This window comes from Garra rufa, chromosome 24 (genome assembly GCF_049309525.1).
Source record: "Garra rufa chromosome 24, GarRuf1.0, whole genome shotgun sequence".
Lineage (NCBI taxonomy): Eukaryota > Metazoa > Chordata > Actinopteri > Cypriniformes > Cyprinidae > Garra > Garra rufa.
Window position 1 is genome coordinate 1,964,012 of NC_133384.1, and position 20,472 is coordinate 1,984,483.

At 41.0% G+C, this 20,472-nt stretch overlaps 1 protein-coding gene across 1 annotated transcript in view; it reads right to left on the reverse strand.

The window, feature by feature from the left end:
- Positions 1-3,992: 3,992 nt before the first annotated feature.
- The window catches only part of kmt2ca (lysine (K)-specific methyltransferase 2Ca), a 142,408-nt gene continuing 125,928 nt past the window's right edge, over positions 3,993-20,472 (reverse strand). Inside the window, exons 53-60 of the mRNA XM_073830301.1 lie at positions 19,219-20,368; positions 17,882-18,018; positions 10,685-10,827; positions 9,785-9,959; positions 6,569-6,685; positions 6,380-6,453; positions 6,048-6,156; positions 3,993-5,954 (exon numbers count right to left, since the gene is read on the reverse strand). Coding sequence (XP_073686402.1) covers positions 5,862-5,954; positions 6,048-6,156; positions 6,380-6,453; positions 6,569-6,685; positions 9,785-9,959; positions 10,685-10,827; positions 17,882-18,018; positions 19,219-20,368 — 1,998 coding nt within the window. The 3' untranslated portion in view covers positions 3,993-5,861. The remainder of the gene's footprint in view (positions 5,955-6,047; positions 6,157-6,379; positions 6,454-6,568; positions 6,686-9,784; positions 9,960-10,684; positions 10,828-17,881; positions 18,019-19,218; positions 20,369-20,472) is intronic.

Genomic DNA, 20,472 nt, shown 5'->3' on the forward strand with positions numbered 1-20,472 from the left:
ACAGATTCTCTATGGGGTTCAGGTCAGGAGAGTTGGCAGGCCAATTGAGCACAGTAATACCATGGTCAGTAAACCATTTACCAGTGGTTTTGGCACTGTGAGCAGGTGCCAGGTCGTGCTGAAAAATTAAATCTTCATCTCCATAAAGCTTTTCAGCAGATGGAAGCATGAAGTGCTCCAAAATCTCCTGATAGCTAGCTGCATTGACCCTGCCCTTGATAAAACACAGTGGACCAACACCAGCAGCTGACATGGCACCCCAGACCATCACTGACTGTGGGTACTTGGCACTGGACTTCAGGCATTTTGGCATTTCCCTCTCCCCAGTCTTCCTCCAGACTCTGGCACCTTGATTTCCGAATGACATGCAAAATTTGCTTTCATCCGAAAAAAGTACTTTGGACCACTGAGCAACAGTCCAGTGCAGCTTCTCTGTAGCCCAGGTCAGGCGCTTCTGCCGCTGTTTCTGGTTCAAAAGTGGCTTGACCTGGGGAATGCGGCACCTGTAGCTAGGGCTGGGCAATATATCGAACGATATTGTGAGGCGCGTTTAGTCAATGAAGCCGGTGCTTTGATTAGAACCTGATCTGAGCCTGAGCGGAACGCACGTGATGGAGATTTTCTACTAATCAAAGCACCGGCTTCATTGGCTAAATGCGCCTCACAATATCGTTCGATATATTGCCCAGCCCTACCTGTAGCCCATTTCCTGCACACGGCTGTACACGGTGGCTCTGGATGTTTCTACTCCAGACTCGGTCCACTGCTTCCGCAGGTCCCCCAAGGTCTGGAATCGGTCCTTCTCCACAATCTTCCTCAGGGTCCGGTCACCTCTTCTCGTTGTGCAGCGTTTTCTGCCACACTTTTTCCTTCCCACAGACTTCCCACTGAGGTGCCTTGATACAGCACTCTGTGAACAGCCTATTCGTTCAGAAATTTCTTTCTGTGTCTTACCCTCTTGCTTGAGGGTGTCAATGATGGGCTGGACAGCAGTCAGGTCGGCAGTCTTACCCATGATTGCGGTTTTGAGTAATGAACCAGGCTGGGAGTTTTTAAAAGCCTCAGGAATCTTTTGCAGGTGTTTAGAGTTAATTAGTTGATTCAGATGATTAGGTTAATAGCTCGTTTAGAGAACCTTTTCATGATTTGCTAATTTTTTGAGATAGGAATTTTGGGTTTTCATGAGCTGTATGCCAAAATCATCAATATTAAAACAATAAAAGGCTTGAACTACTTCAGTTGTGTGTAATGAATCTAAAATATATGAAAGTCTAATGTTTATCAGTACATTACAGAAAATAATGAACTATATCACAATATGCTAATTTTTTGAGAAGGACCTGTATTTGTGGAATGTGGCAATTAATATCAAAGTGAATAGCTCCATATAGAGGAGTCAGTGTGTAGCGTGATACAACATGTTGAAATTTCTGTCTGGTAGGGACTAATCCCGAAAAAAACTTTCGACTGCATTCGTCCAGCAAGCGCCAGGATCGTCTCCTTAAGAGGATTCAGCTGCGGGATCGGAGTGCCACCAGTGCAGAGCTTGCTCAGGAATGGCAGCAGGCAGGTGTGAGCGCATCTGCACGCACAGTGAGGCCAAGACTTTTGGAAGATGGCCTGGTGTCAAGAAGGGCAGCAAAGAAGCCACTTCTCTCCAAAAAAACATCAGGGAACATCAGATTGATCTTCTGCAAAAAGTATGGGGAATGGACTGCTGAGGACTGGGGCAAAGTCATATTCTCCAATGAAGCCTCTTTCCGATTGTTTGGGGCATCTGGAAAAAGGCTTGTCCGGAGAAGAAAAGGTGAGCGCTACCATCAGTCCTGTGTCATGCCAACAGTAAAGCATCCTGAGACCATTCATGTCTGGGGTTGCTTCTCATCCAAGGGAGTGGGCTCACTCACAATTTTGCCCAAAAACACAGCCATGAATAAAGAATGGTACCAAAACACCCTCCAACAGCAACTTCTTCCAACAATCCAACAACAGTTTGGTGAAGAACAATGCATTTTCCAGCACGATGGAGCACCGTGCCATAAGGCAAAAGTGATAACTAAGTGGCTCGGGGACCAAAACGTTGACATTTTGGGTCCATGGCCTGGAAACTCCCCAGATCTTAAAACTTGTGGACAATCCTCAAGAGGCAGGTGGACAAACAAAAAACCACTAATTCTGACAAACTCCAAAAAGTGATTATGAAAGAATGGGTTGCTATCAGTCAGGATTTGGCCCAGAAGTTGATTGAGAGCATGCCCAGTCGAATTGCAGAGGTCCTGAAAAAGAAGGACCAACACTGCAAATACTGACTCTTTGCATAAATGTCATGTAATTGTCGATAAAAGCCTTTGAAACGTATGAAGTGCTTGTAATTATATTTCAGTACATCACAGAAACAACTGAAACAAAGATCTAAAAGCAGTTTAGCAGCAAACTTTGTGAAAACTAATATTTGTGTCATTCTCAAAACTTTTGGCCACGACTGTACATGTAGTACCTTGGGTTCAACAGAACTAGAATGAACCCCAAATGTCCAAACCTTTTATACAGTTACAAATTATTACCCATAATGTAAATGAAGTATCTCCTGTCATAACAGCTGTTGTCTGTATGTTAATAAAGCTCAGACACTCCATTATCTGAAATGGTTCTTGGTGTCCCACACCCATTCCCATTCTACATTTGTTGACCATTTGCTCAGGATGCGCTAGCTGTTATGAACGCGCCCAGGACAGTTGGACATTGCGGTGGATCAGAGGTAAAAAATGATTTAAATACTGTTCAGTTCCTTGCACAGACTGATCGATTTGTGTCTTAACACCTCAATGTATCGTCACGAGCTGCAGGGTTGAATTTGGTTTTGTCTGTGTATGTTTTTTGACTCTCAAAGCCTTGGATCCCATTGACTGCCATTATATGATGACAGACTGCAATGGTTTGAGTTAAAAATCTTTGTTTGTGTTCTACTGAAGAAACAAAGTCACATCTTGGATGCCCTGGGGGTAAGCAGCAGTGGCGGCTACTGGTCTGTCAAATAGGGGAAGCTCATTTTCGGTCTACATCATAAAATTGTCTATTTATTTAAAAGTAAATTCTGCCCTACGTTCCTTTTCAAGAAAATGGTCTGTGACCCTGTCGTACCAACTAGGCGTCTTTTCCAGTGACTTTTCTTGTGCAGTTTCATATGAATGAATGATCTAAAAAAAAAATATTAAACTCTGTAAAAGTGAAACAAGGAATGTGGTGTATAATTGTGTGAAATGTATGATGAAAATCAAGCAATTTCGCCAAGCAAATATAAAGAAATAGGTTGCAGCAGTGTTTATTTCGACTGAACTTGAGAAATCCACCACGATGGGACTGAGCGCAGAGAGCGCGAACGAATAGCTTCAGCGATTCCTTATAGGACAAAATCGCTGTCAGTCAAAAGGAGATGCAATCTTACGACAGACCCTCCAATCATCACGCAGAAGCTCAGCGTCCAGGCCAGCCCACTCCTCATTCACCCCCAGAGACGCTGAGCGTCCGTGGGCGGGACATAATCGCAGCGTTTATCCAATGACCGTCTAGTTTCAAAGCACTGAAAAAAAACGTTCAAAGCAGCCCCATTGAAGTCAATGGACGCTGGGCTTCAATGGGGAAATGCACTGTGACGCTACGGGAATGTATGAGAAGAAAATCAAGTCAGCCGACCTGCTATATCTAACTGATTCTGAACGAATTCGTCTTTGAGATTAACGTTTTCTAACGCATTTTTAGTCAATAAAATGTTAATACAATAGTACGTAATTTGACCATTAATTTTGTGACATTATAGGGGAAGCTGAGCTTCCCTTGCAGTCTTAAAGAAATCGCCACTGGTAAGCAGATAAACATTATATTTTCATTTTTAGTTGAACTATTCCTTCAAGAACAAAGCCTGCCCACCTAAACTACCTTTGTCCATTCAAAAGTGCAGATTAACCCTCAAAATGAACACAGGAAAAGATATATGACGTAAAATATTTTATTTTGTTTTTGTAAATGTTTCTAAATCTGATTCCACAAACTCCAAAACCCACACATTGTATACTTCAAAAGAAAAAAAAAAAAACTTTGTTTTAACATCGGATACTACTATACAGAACAAAGAAAAAAGACAAATACTGTTAAATGTCTGAATATTGTACAAGAAAGGAAAAAAAAATATCCAAGAAACAAATTTTATTACAGCCAGTCATTGAGAAATTATGTACAGTTGATTTATCTGAAAATTGAAAAAATACATCATGCCATCATGTATATTACAAGCTCAGGACTGTTTTAAGAATACCAACAATTGCAGTCCACATTAGTTGTGCACATGAAAAAACTTCATTTCAAACTGGTCTGCAAAGTGCTACCACCAGGTTTGAATTATTTCATTGAGTTTGTGACATCATACCATGATTTTTACTTTTACCAACACCAAAAATAAGTCATCATTTATTCTTTAAATGTAAACAAGAAAGAAGCATACTTTACATTTCATTAGATGTCTATGCATTAAGTTTTCTGAATGTGAAAGGCATTGAACTTCATCTGAAGTTCTAAATGTGAGTCTATGCTGTGGAGCGTTAAGAACAGCTAGTGCTCACTATTGGAAACTATCAAATGCATTATGGGTGGGAATTCACAGCGCACAGTAATCTGATGAACAGAGTTAAGATTTCACAATCGCCTCAGCATGATTGGTGCTCGTTCTGATTGCGAAAATATAAAAAAAAAAATGGCAAAAAAAGCAAAAGGAAGGAAAAAGTTCTTCAAGTGGTCAGATCATTTTAGACAATATTGATTCTACATTCTAAATACAACAAAAATACTCTGAATTCATTTTTTACAGAATCTGTACAATTTTATACAATACATATACTCTCAAAATGATATCTTGACATCCTTCTTAAATACTTTTTTTAAATCTTTTTTTTTTTTTTCCATTTCATTTTGTTGAAAACAAACAAAAGGTCACCCAGACAGCTATGATAAAGTTAAGGTAACATTTGGTCGAGTATTTAAAAATTTTCATTTATAGACGGATATTTACACATCGTATAAAGTAACATGTTCTGACCGTTCGGCAGGCTTTCCCAGCAGCTCGACTCTCTGCTTTTCCACATCTTTAAAAAATAGCTTCAATCAATAATAAATACAAAAGCTGTCTCTTATTTTACAGAAATCAAACAAAGGAAAAAATAAACTGACTCATGGAATCAAGTATTTAAACGGTATCTTTCTGTTTTAGTGCAAGTTAATAATTCCCTTAGCTTTATCCCTAAGGAAGTCTTCTCAGTACATTCCTTGTTCAGTGGTGTCTACATTTCTGTAACTATATGTGTATATATATTTGTGTGTATATATATATATATATATTTTTTAAATTTTATTTTACCCAGAGGACCTGCCTCTTTATATCTAAATAAGGCTGTGGCCAGCACTTTCAAGCCTAAGCCCACCTGAAAATCCTATTTACCACTCACTCGCCATCTGCCGGAGCACATTGTCTCGTCTCTCATGCAGGAAAAAATACAATTTCATTTACATTGTCTTTGCAATTCGGAGTTACCAGTGTGCAGCCTGTTTTATTTTAGGTGAAGGTGCTCAATCATAAACTACATCAACTCTTCCGCCACTGAACCACAACCGACCCCTGGAGTCGTTTTAACTTTATGAACACCAGGCTGTTATGCCTTTAAAACGCCCTACAGTTCTGCGGTCTACATCATGTCCTAACAATGTTTTTTTTTCTTTGTCAAAAATATATTAGAATTGAAGTAATTTCCTGGGCCTAAAAAAAAAATAAAGGAATGCATATGTTGAATTGTCAATCGTTTCGCTGATGTCTTTCAATTCATCCATTTCCGGCAGTTAACTGCACCACAGTGACAAGGGATTTTATGCTGATCATCCTCCAGATCAAACTTGTAGTCGTAACACAACTAGAAAAGGAAAACAAATTGACCAGAATGTTAAATGTCTGTACTATTGGGGAGAACAAATTCCTATCAGACTGATGGGATAAACTAGTTTACCTCTTCGCCTCTCTGGATTCTACGGTTGGAGCTGATGATAATTTTGTGACCTCTCTCGAAGCTTACAACCTCAGCAATGCAGTTGGGTGCACAGGAGTGGTTGATATACCTGGTGGAAAAAAAGAAAAATGTTAGATACAAATTTACCGTCAGACCCAGAAAGCAAGGCAGTTGATATTTAAAGCTAGCTATATGAATTCACACACTTGCAAAGCTTTGGCTAAGCAACTGTGTTTGTGTAACTTGTGTAGAGTATTTTTTCTAGTCTTGGTGTCTAAAGCTAACACTGCTGGCATATAAAAAATTTAATTTAATTTAAGTTAATTTTCCACCTTGCAGGTCCTCCTGAAATAGTCGCATCAATTACATGCTCACTATCGATGCGAAACATGTAGACTCCACGATTCTGAAAAACAAATAAAAAAAACAAGCAAAAATGAATTAACAACAAATGGACAAAACATGCACTTGTTCTGTATGACTTAATATTATTTTAGATTCAGTTTTATTACGAAGCATACCTGTGCCTCATACATCTTCTCTTTTCTGTTCGCCACCTCGTTGCGAATGATGGTACCAATGTATTCGATAACCATGGTGTATTTCTCAATGTCCCTAGCAGCGTACAGCCCTAAACCCTGAATTAAAATATGCAAGTTTCAAATTATAACAGGTTTGATTTAAGATAAAAAAACAGGTTAGTACATTAGAATATTAGCTAGATTATTTCTATATCCTGCATAGTATGAAATGTATATTGCTTACTGTATTCGACTGCAACAGTATTACACTAAAGAACATTTTATTTGATAGCATGCTATGACATTGTAATAAGGGAAAATGGCCTACAGTAACTGCTGGCAGTTCAACTATTAAAAAATAAATACATTAAATTAAATCATGTTAATTATTCTTCATACTGAAAACAGAAGATTGAGTAACGTGCATTGTATAGTGGAAAACATCATCTTACAATGCACACTTGTAGAGTGAGGGAAAAAATTATTTGATCCCATGCTGATTTTGTACGTTTGCCCACTGACAAAGAAATTATCAGTCTATCATTTTAATGGTAGGATTATTTGAACATTGAGAGACAGAACAACAACAACACAAAAAATCCAGAAAAACAGATTTTTAAAAAAAGAATTGCATTTTAATGAGTGAAATAAGTATTTAAGCCCTTCACAAAACAGTGTGTACTTAGTACTTGCTGGCAAAACCCTTGATGGCAGAGGTCAGGTGTTTCTTGTAGTTGGCCACCAGGTTTGCACACATCTCAGGATGGATTTTGTCCCACTCTTCTTTGCAGATCCTCACCAAGACATTAAGGTTCAAGAGTGACATTTGGCAACTCAAACCTTCAGCTCCCTCCACAGATTTTCTATGAGATTAAGGTCTGGAGAATGGCTAGGCCACTCCAGGACTTTAATGTGCTTCTTCTTGAGCCACTTGAGTTGTCTTGGCCGTATGTTTTGGGTCACTGACATGCATTGTCAATACCCTTCCACGACCCATTGCCCTGGCTGATTTGAAGGTGGGGATGGTGTTCTTGGGTACCCTGGAAATCCAGAGGTCTCGCGAGAGCACAATTTGAATTGTCTCTGCAAGACACTCTGGCATCGAGCAATGATGCAGGTTACTGCAATACGTAAGCAATTGTGGGAACCAATCAAATCGGTGTATCTGATGTAGGCGGGCCAGAGGCGAGCTAAGCTGATGATGACAGCACTGCGACGTCCGAATCATATAGTAAACTTTGAAAGATCGCTGTCGCTACAGATGAACAACAAGTTGTTTGAAACGGCTTTGGCCGCTACAATGAACGAGTTAGACTTGGCTTTCCATATAAAAGAGGAACAGAAAACAAAAAACTCGAATCGTTCCTCTGCAAGAAGGACGTTTTTGCTGTTTTGCCGACTGGATACGGCAAGAGTTTAATCTATCAGTTCACGAGTTCACGCTTACATATAATTAGCCGGAGAATAGTAGTGCATGTTTGGCGTGCTGTCTGGTGAAGGGCTCCGAGCTCGGGAGTGGCCCAAACCCAGAGTACGTTACCCCCCAATAGGAGTAGCGAGAACTCGGAGTGATGAGATTGGGTGGTGGAGGGTTACTGATAAACCATCGAGTGAATTGAGGTGAGTCAGCTGTATTTAAACCTATGGCGCTGATTGACTTGTGATGTTTACGCTAAGCATCTGACGCGCTTCTCCCGAACTTTGTTAATGAAACATCATTTAGCTCTGCTGGTAGCTAAGCGTGTATTGTTGTGATTGGTCGTGGCGTTATCCAATTGCGTGCAGTTAGAGTTTCAAATGCATGTTTGGTGCCGCCCCTCGAGTTAGGCAATTTTCATTGCTCGATCCCAGACCCATAATCTTAATAGATTAGGGTCTGGATTTTTCCAGGCTAGTTCTTGGGGTCATAGACAGCATTCCTCCTTCTCCAAAAATGACGAGTTGAGTTGATGCCAAAGAGCTTGATTTTGGTCTCATCTGACCATAACACTTTTACCCAGTTCTCCTCTTAATCATTCAGATGTTCATTGGCAAACTTCAGACGGGACTGTACATGTGCTTTCTTAAGCAGGGGGACCTTGTGGGCACTGCAGGATTTCAGTCCTTCACTGCGTATTGTGTTACCAATTGTTTTCTTGGTGACTATGGTCCCAGCTGCCTTGAGATCATTGACAAGATCCTCCTGTGTAGTTCTGGGCTGATTCCTCACTGTCTTCATGATCATTGAAACTCCTCAAGGATCCCCAGACCAAGGGAGATCAACAGTTATTTTATGTTTCTTCCATTTGCCAATAATCGCACCAACATCACCTTCTCACCAAGCTGACTGATTGATTGCTTCTGTAGACAGGTGTCTTTTATTCAGTCCCTTTAAGAGAGTGCTCCTAATCTCAGTTTGTTACCTGTATAAGATACCTGAGAGCCAGAAATCTTGCTGATTGATAGGGGATCAAATACTTATTTCACTCATTAAAATGCAAATAAATGCATAACTTTTTTGAAATGTGTTTTTTTTGTTAATCTGTTTCTCACTGTTAAAATAAACCTACCATTAAAATTATAGACTGATAATTTCTTTGTCAGTGGGCAAACGTTGTCAAAAAGTTGTCAAATGCAATAGGTCATTTGGGGCCAGTTGTTCAAAAAGTTGATTCTGGATCAGAATGATCTGGATTTGGAAATCCCATGTTTTGCTAACCAGGATCAGTCAACCCATCTTACTTTTGTGCAGTTTTTTTTTTTTAATCAAAATTGGATTGGATCACCTCGATCCAGATAAACACTTTTTCAGGTTTCCAAATCTGGATTACTAGTGCTCTACAGAGCCCCTAAAGGGACATAGTGATGGGAAAAAAATGACATGGGGGAGAAAAAAAGCCAATGATTTGCATTCTAGTTTTGCATATTATTTACATAAATAACTACTTCTGACTGGTCCATCTCTGATGATTGTGCCAATGTAGTTTACAATCAGTGATCACAAAAAAACAAACAAACAAACAAAATATTTTTGATCCAATCCGATGGCCAAAATCCGATCAGATTACTTTTTAACAAACGGCCCCTGGGTATTCTCTGTTTACAGAATATTTGCATAAATTTACTGCAGAAATTGTTTAAGTAGTTATGTTAGCATGCTAATCCAAACAATGTCTCTTTTTAGCTACTAAATCCCATAATTTTCTGTTAGACTCTAAACCATAATGATGTTTCTACCTGTATGCGTGAACGAGCCAGGTAGACGTTGGACTTCCACTCAGCTTTCATACGACGGTACTGAGAGGACTTGGAATGGACAAACTGCTTGCTGTATGGGGCGACACCCATCTCAGTCGGGTTTCCAGGAGTCTGTAGAGTCTTAGAGGAGCTACTGCTGGTTAGGGTATGAGGCCTAGAAACATAGGCATCAGAAACATAAGTATGCGTACTTCGTTTAAAAACCAAACAAACAGAACTTATATTGGGTCCTATTCAGAACCATTTTTGAGGTCATTTATGCTGCTTACTTCCATTAATGAATATTCCAATACCGGCATTACATTATTCTGCTGAAGTGGACCAAATGTTCTAAAAGAAACACTCCAATAGTATACTAGAGTATTATACTCTAAGAACAGTCTTTTCTGCTGCTATGCTAAATCTACAGTGCCACAGCAAAACAAATTAATTTATCTGAGCTGATTGACTTGAATGTGATGAGAAAGACTGCAGTGAAATGATAAATTAAACGGACAACATGACAACATGAAACATGAACAATGTAGTCTGATTTGCAAACAAATGACTCAGGTTATGAGCCAGGTTTTTAAAATAAGTAAGTTAAAAAGCTTCAAAGATTAGTCAGAGTTTGAATCATTGAATAAACTGTTCTTGACTCGCACTGAATTGCATGACTTTTTGTCCATGTCCAACTCAAAATAAACCAATTCTCATCACTTACTCTCTCTTTTTTAATATTAAAATGGATGCCCAAAGACTAACTGAGAGCAATGTTAACAGCAAACCAAGCTCACAGGCTAAACTGGGACATGAATAGATGTTCACTCACAGACCACAGGGAAAGCAGGAAATCCAATACAAACATGGACGGAAAAAAGTTTAAATTATACAGAATACCTTAACACGAACCTCTTGACATGTGTGCAAGCTTTTGGTTCAGAACGGGCACATCCAGATGGGTTAATGGCCAAGGGCAGCTGCATCAGCGGGTTACGGCCATAACGGAACGTGTACTGCTCACATGCTTCAACTCCAGGAAGCTAAAAGCAAAGATTAATGTTATAATACCATTCCTAAGAAAGGAAAAATGTCATTAAAATGTCATGTGCAAAATATAATGCTGTTTTGATATCCTATTGTATAGGATATTTGCATCTGATTTTGATCAATTGTTGCACACCAAATGTTGCATATCATCGCATCTTTTCATTAGGGGCCAAGCCCGAAGGGCTGTAGCCCCTATTGCAGGGCTAATCAATTGGCGGCCCGCCTATCATCTTCGTCCGGCCCGAGGGAGAAGTCCGCGCAGGTGGCTTATTGTTTTTGCACTAATTAGTTTGTCAACTAGGCGGCAACACTGGCCCGGGCCAACCAAAAAAGAAAAAAACAGAGAGCCAAGAACAACAACAATCTACCGGAGACCGCAGATTTGACAAGCGCTTGTAGGGCTCCAGACTGCGACCAAGTGGTCTCATTTTTTCTGCCGGTGCGACTAAATTTTGTGCGCAGTCGCACTGGCGCGACCACCGCGCAGTTTAACTCATAAGAGCTGCTATTTCTGTTTCATATGAGAAACATAAAACGGCAAACGAAACGAAAGAGAAACCAAAGCGCGCCACGTTTGAGCTGCGCTGCACGGACCGTTTATCAGCTCGGACCGCAACGCAAACACGCTTGTCCAAGCTCAGAACGGCCTTTACTCTGGAACCAAAGTTGATTTCGCGACACTGCACAGTGCTGCGAGATCCAGTGAAAAGTGTTTGAATTCGCCCAGAATGAATTAAGGTTGCTTAAAGATCTAGTGAGAACCATTAAAATTCTGCTCAGAACTCTGTTATTACTGTATTCATTTCAGGGTTTGTACAACCTTTTGAGAGAGAAATTCAAGCACTTTTAAATGACTTTCAAGCATTTTGCACAACCATTTTCAGCACTTTAAAACTCTTATGATCCAATTTGAATGTTATTTTGATGGCCAAAATATACTTTGAGGTAAACAAACACTTCTGTCAAATTAAAATACATAAAATCACAATTGTAACCAGTATATGGCAATAATAATCTGTATAGTTTATGCATATACAATTTATAGTTTGTGAAGATCGTTTTAAAATCACCTAAATTAAAAGTTCTTATATATTTCAGAGCCTATTAAATGTTGAAAATATTGGCTTTCAATTATACTGTAATGTTGAATAGACACAATCAATATGTAAAACTGAGAGAAAATTCATTCAGACACCAGTAGCAGTATTGAAATCAATACTTCATTAATAATAGGCTATTTTTAAAATATACTTTATGTTGTTTCTACCTTAATTTGGAGGTTCAGTGTGAAATTATGACAAAATAAATATATAAATATGCGATTGATCATGATTAATTACAGAAATATGTGTGATTTTTTTTATTTTTATTGATTGACAAACAGCACTAATGTTAACCTTTTATAGATGTTGGTGTTGGTAATATTATTTCATTTTAGTGAATATGCATTTCAATGTAATTGTATAGGCCCCCCTAGAAAGAGATCAGGACGGGCCCCACCCCCTTGGCCCCCCTTCAAATTTTCAGTTTGATAATCCGGCCCTCAAATGAATCTAATTGATTAGCCCTGCCCTATTGTATCTGTATGTTTTCTTATTATTATTCTGCTCGTCCAATGGGAGTCTATGGCAGCCCTATGAACGCAATATAGGAAAATGATGAAAATTGGCACAAGTATAGTCATGACCATGAATAGTAATCTGACCAAATTTGGAGTCCCTAGAACCAACTCTATAGCGCCACCACTAGTCCAAAAATTAAATATTAAAATGCTAGTAACTCCTGAACCCCTAATTCTAGCAAAATGAAACTTAGTACACATGATTCATCTCATCAGGCTGATCACATTCAATACCTTACATTAAGACTCCACCCATTACAGTAGCGGCCATTTTGAAAAGTACTTTGTAATCAGTCTTTTTGCTACTCCTCCTTCAAAATTGATCCAATTCTTCTCAAACTTGGTTCAGATGATCTCTGGACTGAGCTGAACAGACGAGACTAAACCAATTTTTTTTCTTCATCTTTGTTCAAAAGTTATGACGTCGCAAAATTAACGAGGTTGACCCAAAATCTGTTCAGAGGCTATATCTCTGCCAAACTTTAATCAATTGAAATGAAACTTGGTATGCTTCATCAGCACCATGGTCTGAGGGTCCATGCCAAAGTTGGGAACAGCGCCACCTATGGGTCGTGAGATACCAAAAATGCACTTTTTTGCTTATAACTTTTGAACAGTTAATCAGAAAATCATTACATTGGTGTCTGTGGATTCCTTGGGTCATGCCGAATCTGAGGATATCAATTTTCCCAGGATCGGCTGAACCATGTGTCCGCCATTTTGACATTTTACACAAATTGCAATATCTTTTGAACCATTTGACATATCTGCACAAAAAATAGGCATCATCAACACAATGTCCTGGAGGTACCTTAGAAGTTTGAAGACAGCGCCACCTACTGTTCCAGCGATATAACGATTCTTACAAAAACTACTGAAAACATTGTCCAAATTTCATCATTTTTATATCGTATTATTCCCTGGGTTATGCAGATTCTGACGATGTCTCATTTGTCATTTTCAAACAGTGTGTCTGTCCGCCATATTGAAGAAAATGAAAAATAGTTTTTTCCCTACTCCTTCTGCAAATTTTTCCTAATTTTATCCAAAATCTGGTCATATGATCTTTAGACCAAGCCGCACAGAAATGACTGAACAGATTTTTGATATTCACTACCGTTCCCAAGAAATACTAGCCTGGGTTTCCCCACACTGCCTTGCGCAGCGCGATTTTATTCACGCTGCTAGTCTAGTCTGGAAACCATGGACCTAATTTTCACCTAAGATAGGGAACCAATCACAGAACGGGGAGGGAGCAGCAAGACGATGACGCCTTCTATGCGACTCACCAAAGCAGTTTGTTAATAACTATGGATCTAGCATGGCAGCAGACGCGAAGTTATCTTTCGATGCAGCCTTACACCGTGTCTACACCGGACGGGAGCGGCGTGATGCGACGCGACAAATGACATTAGAACCTATTATGCTGTCTACACTGGATGCGGCGCGGGGCGGCAAATCCCAGACAGTAATCTGATGCCGCGTTCTATTTATGACGTGCTCACACAAAGTTTAAATGATTTGCAACGGTCGCCTTGTCGCGTCCAGTGTAGACAGACTTTAGCTGTTCCGGTGTAGACACGGTGTATAGTGTTCTAAGTAGTTTAGAACGCAAGTTTATTTTGAAAAAAGAGCAACTTTTGGCGTTCGCTCTACATACGTCATACGGTATAATTGAAATGATTGGCTATGAGCTACGCACAGGCCAGAGCCATACAAAGCTCTCTCTGTACGGCTCTGGCACAGGCGCATTTGATAGACATTCGTATCGCCCAATAAACGGCTCTGGGCATTCGTACACCACGCCTCAAATACGAGAAAATGAACATGTGGTTCCCAGACCACGAATCATGACGAAGTCATAACGTGGTCTGGCGTTAGCCAGGCTAAAGAAATACCTCTCCAAAGTTGACTGTGCCTGTGTTTGTTTAATTTATGCTAGTTAGCTTAGCATGCTAATTGGTTAGCATGCTAATTAGTTGCCATTCGTTCTAATGTGGCTTTTTAGCCATCGGTTAACTATAAGCTACTTTATTATTAAGTTAGCTTAGCATGCTAATCTGTCTACAATGCTAAATTACAGTTCATTTATGTACCAATTCATTCCTTTGAATGGATTCTCATTTGTACTTCTGAACTTCAGCAGCTGTGTCACCACCCATCTCCTCAGTGGCGCAACAAGATAGGTGACAGGCACTTGACTTGGAGGTAGTGGGTTCGAATCCTGTGTGGTGCAACTTTATAAAATTGTGTATAATGTCATGTCACTTGGAGCCATTTCCTCAAAATTTACCTTACAAAACTCAAGTCTGTAAAATTAAATAAACCACAATGTATGATTTGCATGCTGTCTAAAACAAAAGGTTAAAGCTTTAAAGCTTTTCTACAAATTCAGTGTGTAGCAAGTGTTTAAACATGAGAAATTTTAAAAGTTGTTTAAAAGTTTAACTATCAGGTTAACCATAAGCTACTTAATTATTAAATTAGCTTAGCATACTAATCTTTCTAGGGGAAAAGGGCGGTAGAGAGGTGAAGGGTGGTAGAGAGGGGAAAGAGGGTAAGGAGGCGATAGGGCAATAAAGAGGTGAAGGGTGGTAGAGACAAAAAAGGGGGTAGAGAGGTGATAGGGTGGTAGAGAGGTGAAGGGCGGTCGAGAGGGGAAAGGGGGTAGAGAGGTGAAGGGGTGGTAGAGAGGGGAAAGGGGTAGAGAGGCGATAGGGTGGTAGAGAGGCGATAGGGTGGAAAAGAGGTGAAGGATGGTAGAGAGGTAAAGGGTGGTAGAGAGGTGAAGGGCGGTAGAGAGGGGAAAGGGGGTAGAGAGGCGATAGGGTGGTAGAGAGGTGAAGGGCGGTAGAGAGGGGAAAGAGGGTAAGGAGGCGATAGGGTGGTAGAGAGGTGAAGGGCAGTAGAGAGGTGAAGGGCGGTAGAGAGGGGAAAGAGGGTAAGGAGGCGATAGGGCTGTAAAGAGGTGAAGGGTGGTAGAGACAAAAAGGGGTAGAGAGGTGACAGGGTGGTAGAGAGGGGAAAGGGGGTAGAGAGGGGATAGGGTGGTAGAGAGGTGAAGGGTGGTAGAGAGGTGAAGGGGTGGTAGAGAGGGGAAAGGGGTAGAGAGGCGATAGGGTGGTAGAGAGGCGATAGGGTGGTAGAGAGGTGAAGGGTGGTAGAGAGGTGAAGGGCGGTAGAGAGGTGAAGGGCGGTAGAGAGGGGAAAGAGGGTAAGGAGGCGATAGGGCTGTAAAGAGGTGAAGGGTGAGAGAGACAGAAAAGGGGGTAGAGAGGCGATAGGGTGGTAGAGAGGTGAAGGGTGGTAGAGAGGGGAAAGGGGGTAGAGAGGCGATAGGGTAGTAGAGAGGCAATAGGGTGGTAGAGAGGCGATAGGGTGGTAGAGAGGTGAAGGTTGGTAGAGAGGGGAAAGGGGGTAGAGAGGCGATAGGGTGGTAGAGAGGTGAAGGGCGGTAGAGAGGTGAAGGGCGGTAGAAAGGGGAAAGGGGGTAGAGAGGCGATAGGGCGGTAGAGAGGTGAAGGGCGGTAGAGAGGTGAAGGGTGGTAGAGAGGGGAAAGGGGGTAGAGAGGCGATAGGGTGGTAGAGAGGTGAAGGGCGGTAGAGAGGTGAAGGGTGGTAGAGAGGGGAAGGACGGTAGAGAGGTGAAGGGCGGTAGAGAGGGAAAAGGTGGTAGAGAGGGGAAAGGGGGTAAGGAGGCGATAGGGCGGTAGAGAGGTGAAGGGCGGTAGAGAGGGGAAGGACGGTAGAGAGGTGAAGGGCGGTAGAGAGGGAAAAGGTGGTAGAGAGGGGAAAGGGGGTAAGGAGGCGATAGGGCGGTAGAGAGGTGAAGGGCGGTAGAGAGGTGAAGGGTGGTAGAGAGGGAAAAGGGGGTAGAGAGGCGATATGGTGGTAGAGAGGTGAAGGGCGGTAGAGAGGTGAAGGGTGGTAGAGAGGGAAAAGGGGGTAGAGAGGCGATAGGGTGGTAGAGAGGTGAAGGGGGTAGAGAGGGGAAAGGGTGGTAGAGAGGTGAAGGATGGTAGAGAGGGAAAAGGGGGTAGAGAGGCGATAGGGTGGTAGAGAGGTGAAGGGGTAGAGAGGTGAAAGGGTGGTAGAGAGGTGAAGGGCGGTAGAGAGGGGAAAGGGGGTAGAGAGGTGAAGGGCGGTAGAGAGTGGAAAGGGAATAGAGAGGGGAAAGGGCGGTAGAGAAGTTAATGAAAAACAGTGTTATTGTTACTCTTTATTTTGTCCAAAATCTGATCAGATGATCTTTGGACTGAGCTGCATAGAAATGACTGAACAGATTTTTGATATTCGCTACCATTCCCGAGAAATACCTCTCCAAAGTTGACTGTGCCTCTTGATTTATGCTATGCTCTTTAGCTATATGGTTAACAGTGAGTTACTTTATTATTAAGTTAGCTTAGCATGCTAATCTGTCTACAATGATAAATTGTGCTTTTGTGAGCTCATTCTCACACCTAAACTTCTCTTTTGGAGCCAGTTATACTTGTGTCAACTTAGTGGCACACTCTGCTAAACTGTTGGCTCTGAAGCCAGAAGCCTGTTGTGTTGTGGGTTTCGAGTCCTGTGTGGTGCAGCATTATAAAATTGTAATGTTGTGCTGTTTTGATTAATTTATTATCCAGATCAGCATTGTACAAATCTGTATTGCTCCTGGATTAGAAATATATGTTGTTATCCATGTTGTGTTCATTTTCAATTGAACTTCTGTTTGTTGTGTTCATTCTTGCCGATAATTCTGAACTAGCCGTTTTTCATGTTCATTGAAGTTCTGCTGTATTTTTTCTTCCTGCTGTGCACTGGGGCTTGGCCCCGTAATCGCTGCTTGCAGCTATATTTACATCCTGTTTTTGATTGGTTTAGAAGTATTTGGTTCAGATTTCATTCAAACCGCACCAGAGTTTGTTTGGAAGCGGCACAAGGCCCATCCTTATAGCGGTTTTTGTTTGGTGCGCACCAATGGTTCGGATGGCAATGTTCACACTTCCTCAAATGAACCGTGCTAACAGATAATCTAACCAAACATGACAAGTGTGAACAGACCCTAAAAGTACAAAAAAATCCAAACGTGAATAAAACTCTGTAAAAAGAATTCAATAGTTCTATGTACACTTGCAGTCTGCATGCACACTTGAGAACTTAAAACCAGAGATACATCATGTAAGTAGAAAAGTGGTCATCATGTGCAAAGACCACTGGGAGAGACCCAAAAGTTGAGATGTAGACATCTATTCACCAATGGGAATTTAAAAAAAGGTGGTCCATTTGTGCTTTTAGAAATCTAATTAGCTGTTTTTACTCTAATTTAAATCTACCAAGTCTCTTTCCACACCTACAAAGTACATCTTAAACATTCCTATCTGTCAAGTGCTAAAATCAGAGCATTTGTTAACACTTAAAAGCATGATTTGATTTTTACTTACAGATTCTACAATCCTGGTAACAGCAGACACAGTCAGCCCAAACAGATCCTCTCCCTTAAGGTAAACTGGGAAGAGTTTTAGAGATCCTGTCTCGTTCCTTCTCTCAGCCACGGGCTCCAAAACTTTATCCCACACACCTGCACCACAACATGAGGAAATTGTCATATAGTTGACTCCCAGAAAACAACTGGATAATTCAACACAATAGAGACTTCTCAGAAATTGTCTTATTTTACACTATAAGGCTTAAAGTGCACATGCTTTTTGCAAAGAGAATGAGATACTTTTGTTAGAAAAACTAATAGTTGAATTTATTCAAATGACCATGTTCAAAAGTTTACATATGCTTGGTTTTTAAAAATGTGTTGTTACACAAATGATCCACAACTGTTTTTCTTTTTTTTGTTTAGTGATAGTTGTTCATGAGTCCCTTGTTTGTCCTGAACAGTTAAACTGCTCGCTGTTCTTCAGAAAAATCCTTCAGGTTCCACAAATTCTTTGGTTTTTCAGCATTTCTGTGTATTTTAACTCTTTCCAACAATAAGTGTATGATTTTGAGATCCATCTTTTTACACTGAGGACAACTGAGGGACTCATTTGCAACAATTACAGAATGTTCAAATGCTCAATGAAGTTCCAGAAGAAAAAACGTAAACAAAAAAAAACTTTTTTTTTTTGTGTGTAAACTTTTGAACAGAACGAAGATATGTAAATTTGTCTTATTGTGCCTAAATATAATTTTTTTCATTTATTACTGCTCTTCAGAAGCTACACAAGATACATATTACCCAGAAGAGAAAATTAGTCAAATTTACCCTGATCTTCAAATTCAAAAAGTTTTCACCCCCTGGCTCTTAATGCATTGTGTTTTCTTTTGAAACATCAGTGAGCATTTAAACCTTCTGTAATTGTCGCATATGAGCCCCGCAGTTGTCCTCCGTTTGAAAAGATGGACCTCAAAATCATACAGTCATTGTTGGAAAGGGTTAAAATACACAAAAATGCTAAAAATCCAAAGAATTTGTGGAACCCGGAGGATTTTTCTGAAGAACAGCAGGCAGTTTAAGTGTTCAGGTCAAACAAGGGATTCATATATCGCTAAAAAAAAAAAAACAGATGTGAAACATTCAGCTAACAACACAGTATTAAGAATTAAGCGCATGTAAACTTTTGAACAAGGTTTTTTTTTTATAAATTCAAGTATTATTTTCATTTTGTGAAACATGTATTGTATGATCCGTCTTATTTTGGTAAAATAAATAACATTCTGCAGATTCTGCAAGGTGTATGCAAACTTTTGCTGGAAAAAAACATCATATCATATGATCACTGATTACCTTTTGGTGAGGATCCAGTGAGAACCAAGTCATCGTAACCCTGCTCCACCACACGAATGATAAACTCAGGTTCACCATCTTTCTCATCGATGGAACACACGTAGTGGCAACGACGATTGCCATGACGCATGCTCCAGTAGATCCGGCTGGCCTCATAGCCAACAGGAAAAATGGCAGACATTGAGTGGAAGGCCTGCATCTGCTGAGGGAGCAGCTGACCAACTGCATGGAATACCAAGCTGCCTACACGGAAGGTGTGTTCCCGTTCACCCCTCTGAATGATGCTGGCGATCTGCCGTGCCTCGTCCCTCTGTACGTAGACCCTACGGAACACTGCAAAGCAGCGGAGTTCATGCTCGATCCCTGCCAGCCCACCTACTATTGAGCTAGTTCCTCGAGGTCTGTGGAGGTGGCACAGCATAGTCTTGTCTTTGAAGAACATGCACTGTGCTTTAAGGGCACAAGTAAAATGGTACGCATTAGTGCAACGCAAGCGGTGACAGCCACTTGTGGCGCCGGTTTGCTGACAGTACGCACAGCGCACAGATAGGCCTCTCCTCAGGGCCATCTCTACATTAATGAGAGCTCCAGCCTGGGTCTCGTACACTTCAGTAGACCACAGGGCACAGTTAAGGTGAACCCATAAGTCCAGATCAAGGTTTAGCAGACGGGCCGGCCCATCAGTGCGCCCATCACCTTCTTCATGGCAGAAGCAGCAACGGCGCAAGTCTCTGGGCATGGGCTCAGGCCTAAGAGATGTCCCCAGTTTTTTCAGTAGTTCATCAACCTCTTCCTCCTCCGGCAGGTGGTAGTTACCCTTAGGCACTATAATGTGAATGCTCCACTTTCTCCAACGTAGAGCCTTAAAGCGCTTTCCTGATAAATATCGAGGGTCGTCCCCATTGTGTACCGCTCGTGGTCGAGGCTTAAGCTTGACTGTGACCTTTAGAGTATCAGACTTGCTATCTCCTCTGAGTGTCTCAGAAGTAATGGAAGGGAAGGATATTATCTGAGTTTGGGGTGGAGACTGCTTAGGTTGCAGCTGGGCCAAACAGTGTACGTCAAGATCTGATATATTGTTACTGTACTGATGAAGCACCTTAGAAGGATTCAGCTTGTCCTCAGAGTCAGATGGTGGAGGTAAGTTTGACTGTGAGAGATAGCAAAAACAAAAATATTTTTTTAGTTTGGATTCGTTGGTCAATAAGACTGTTATCTTAAGGTGCGTTCACACTTCTAGTTCAGTTTTCTTGT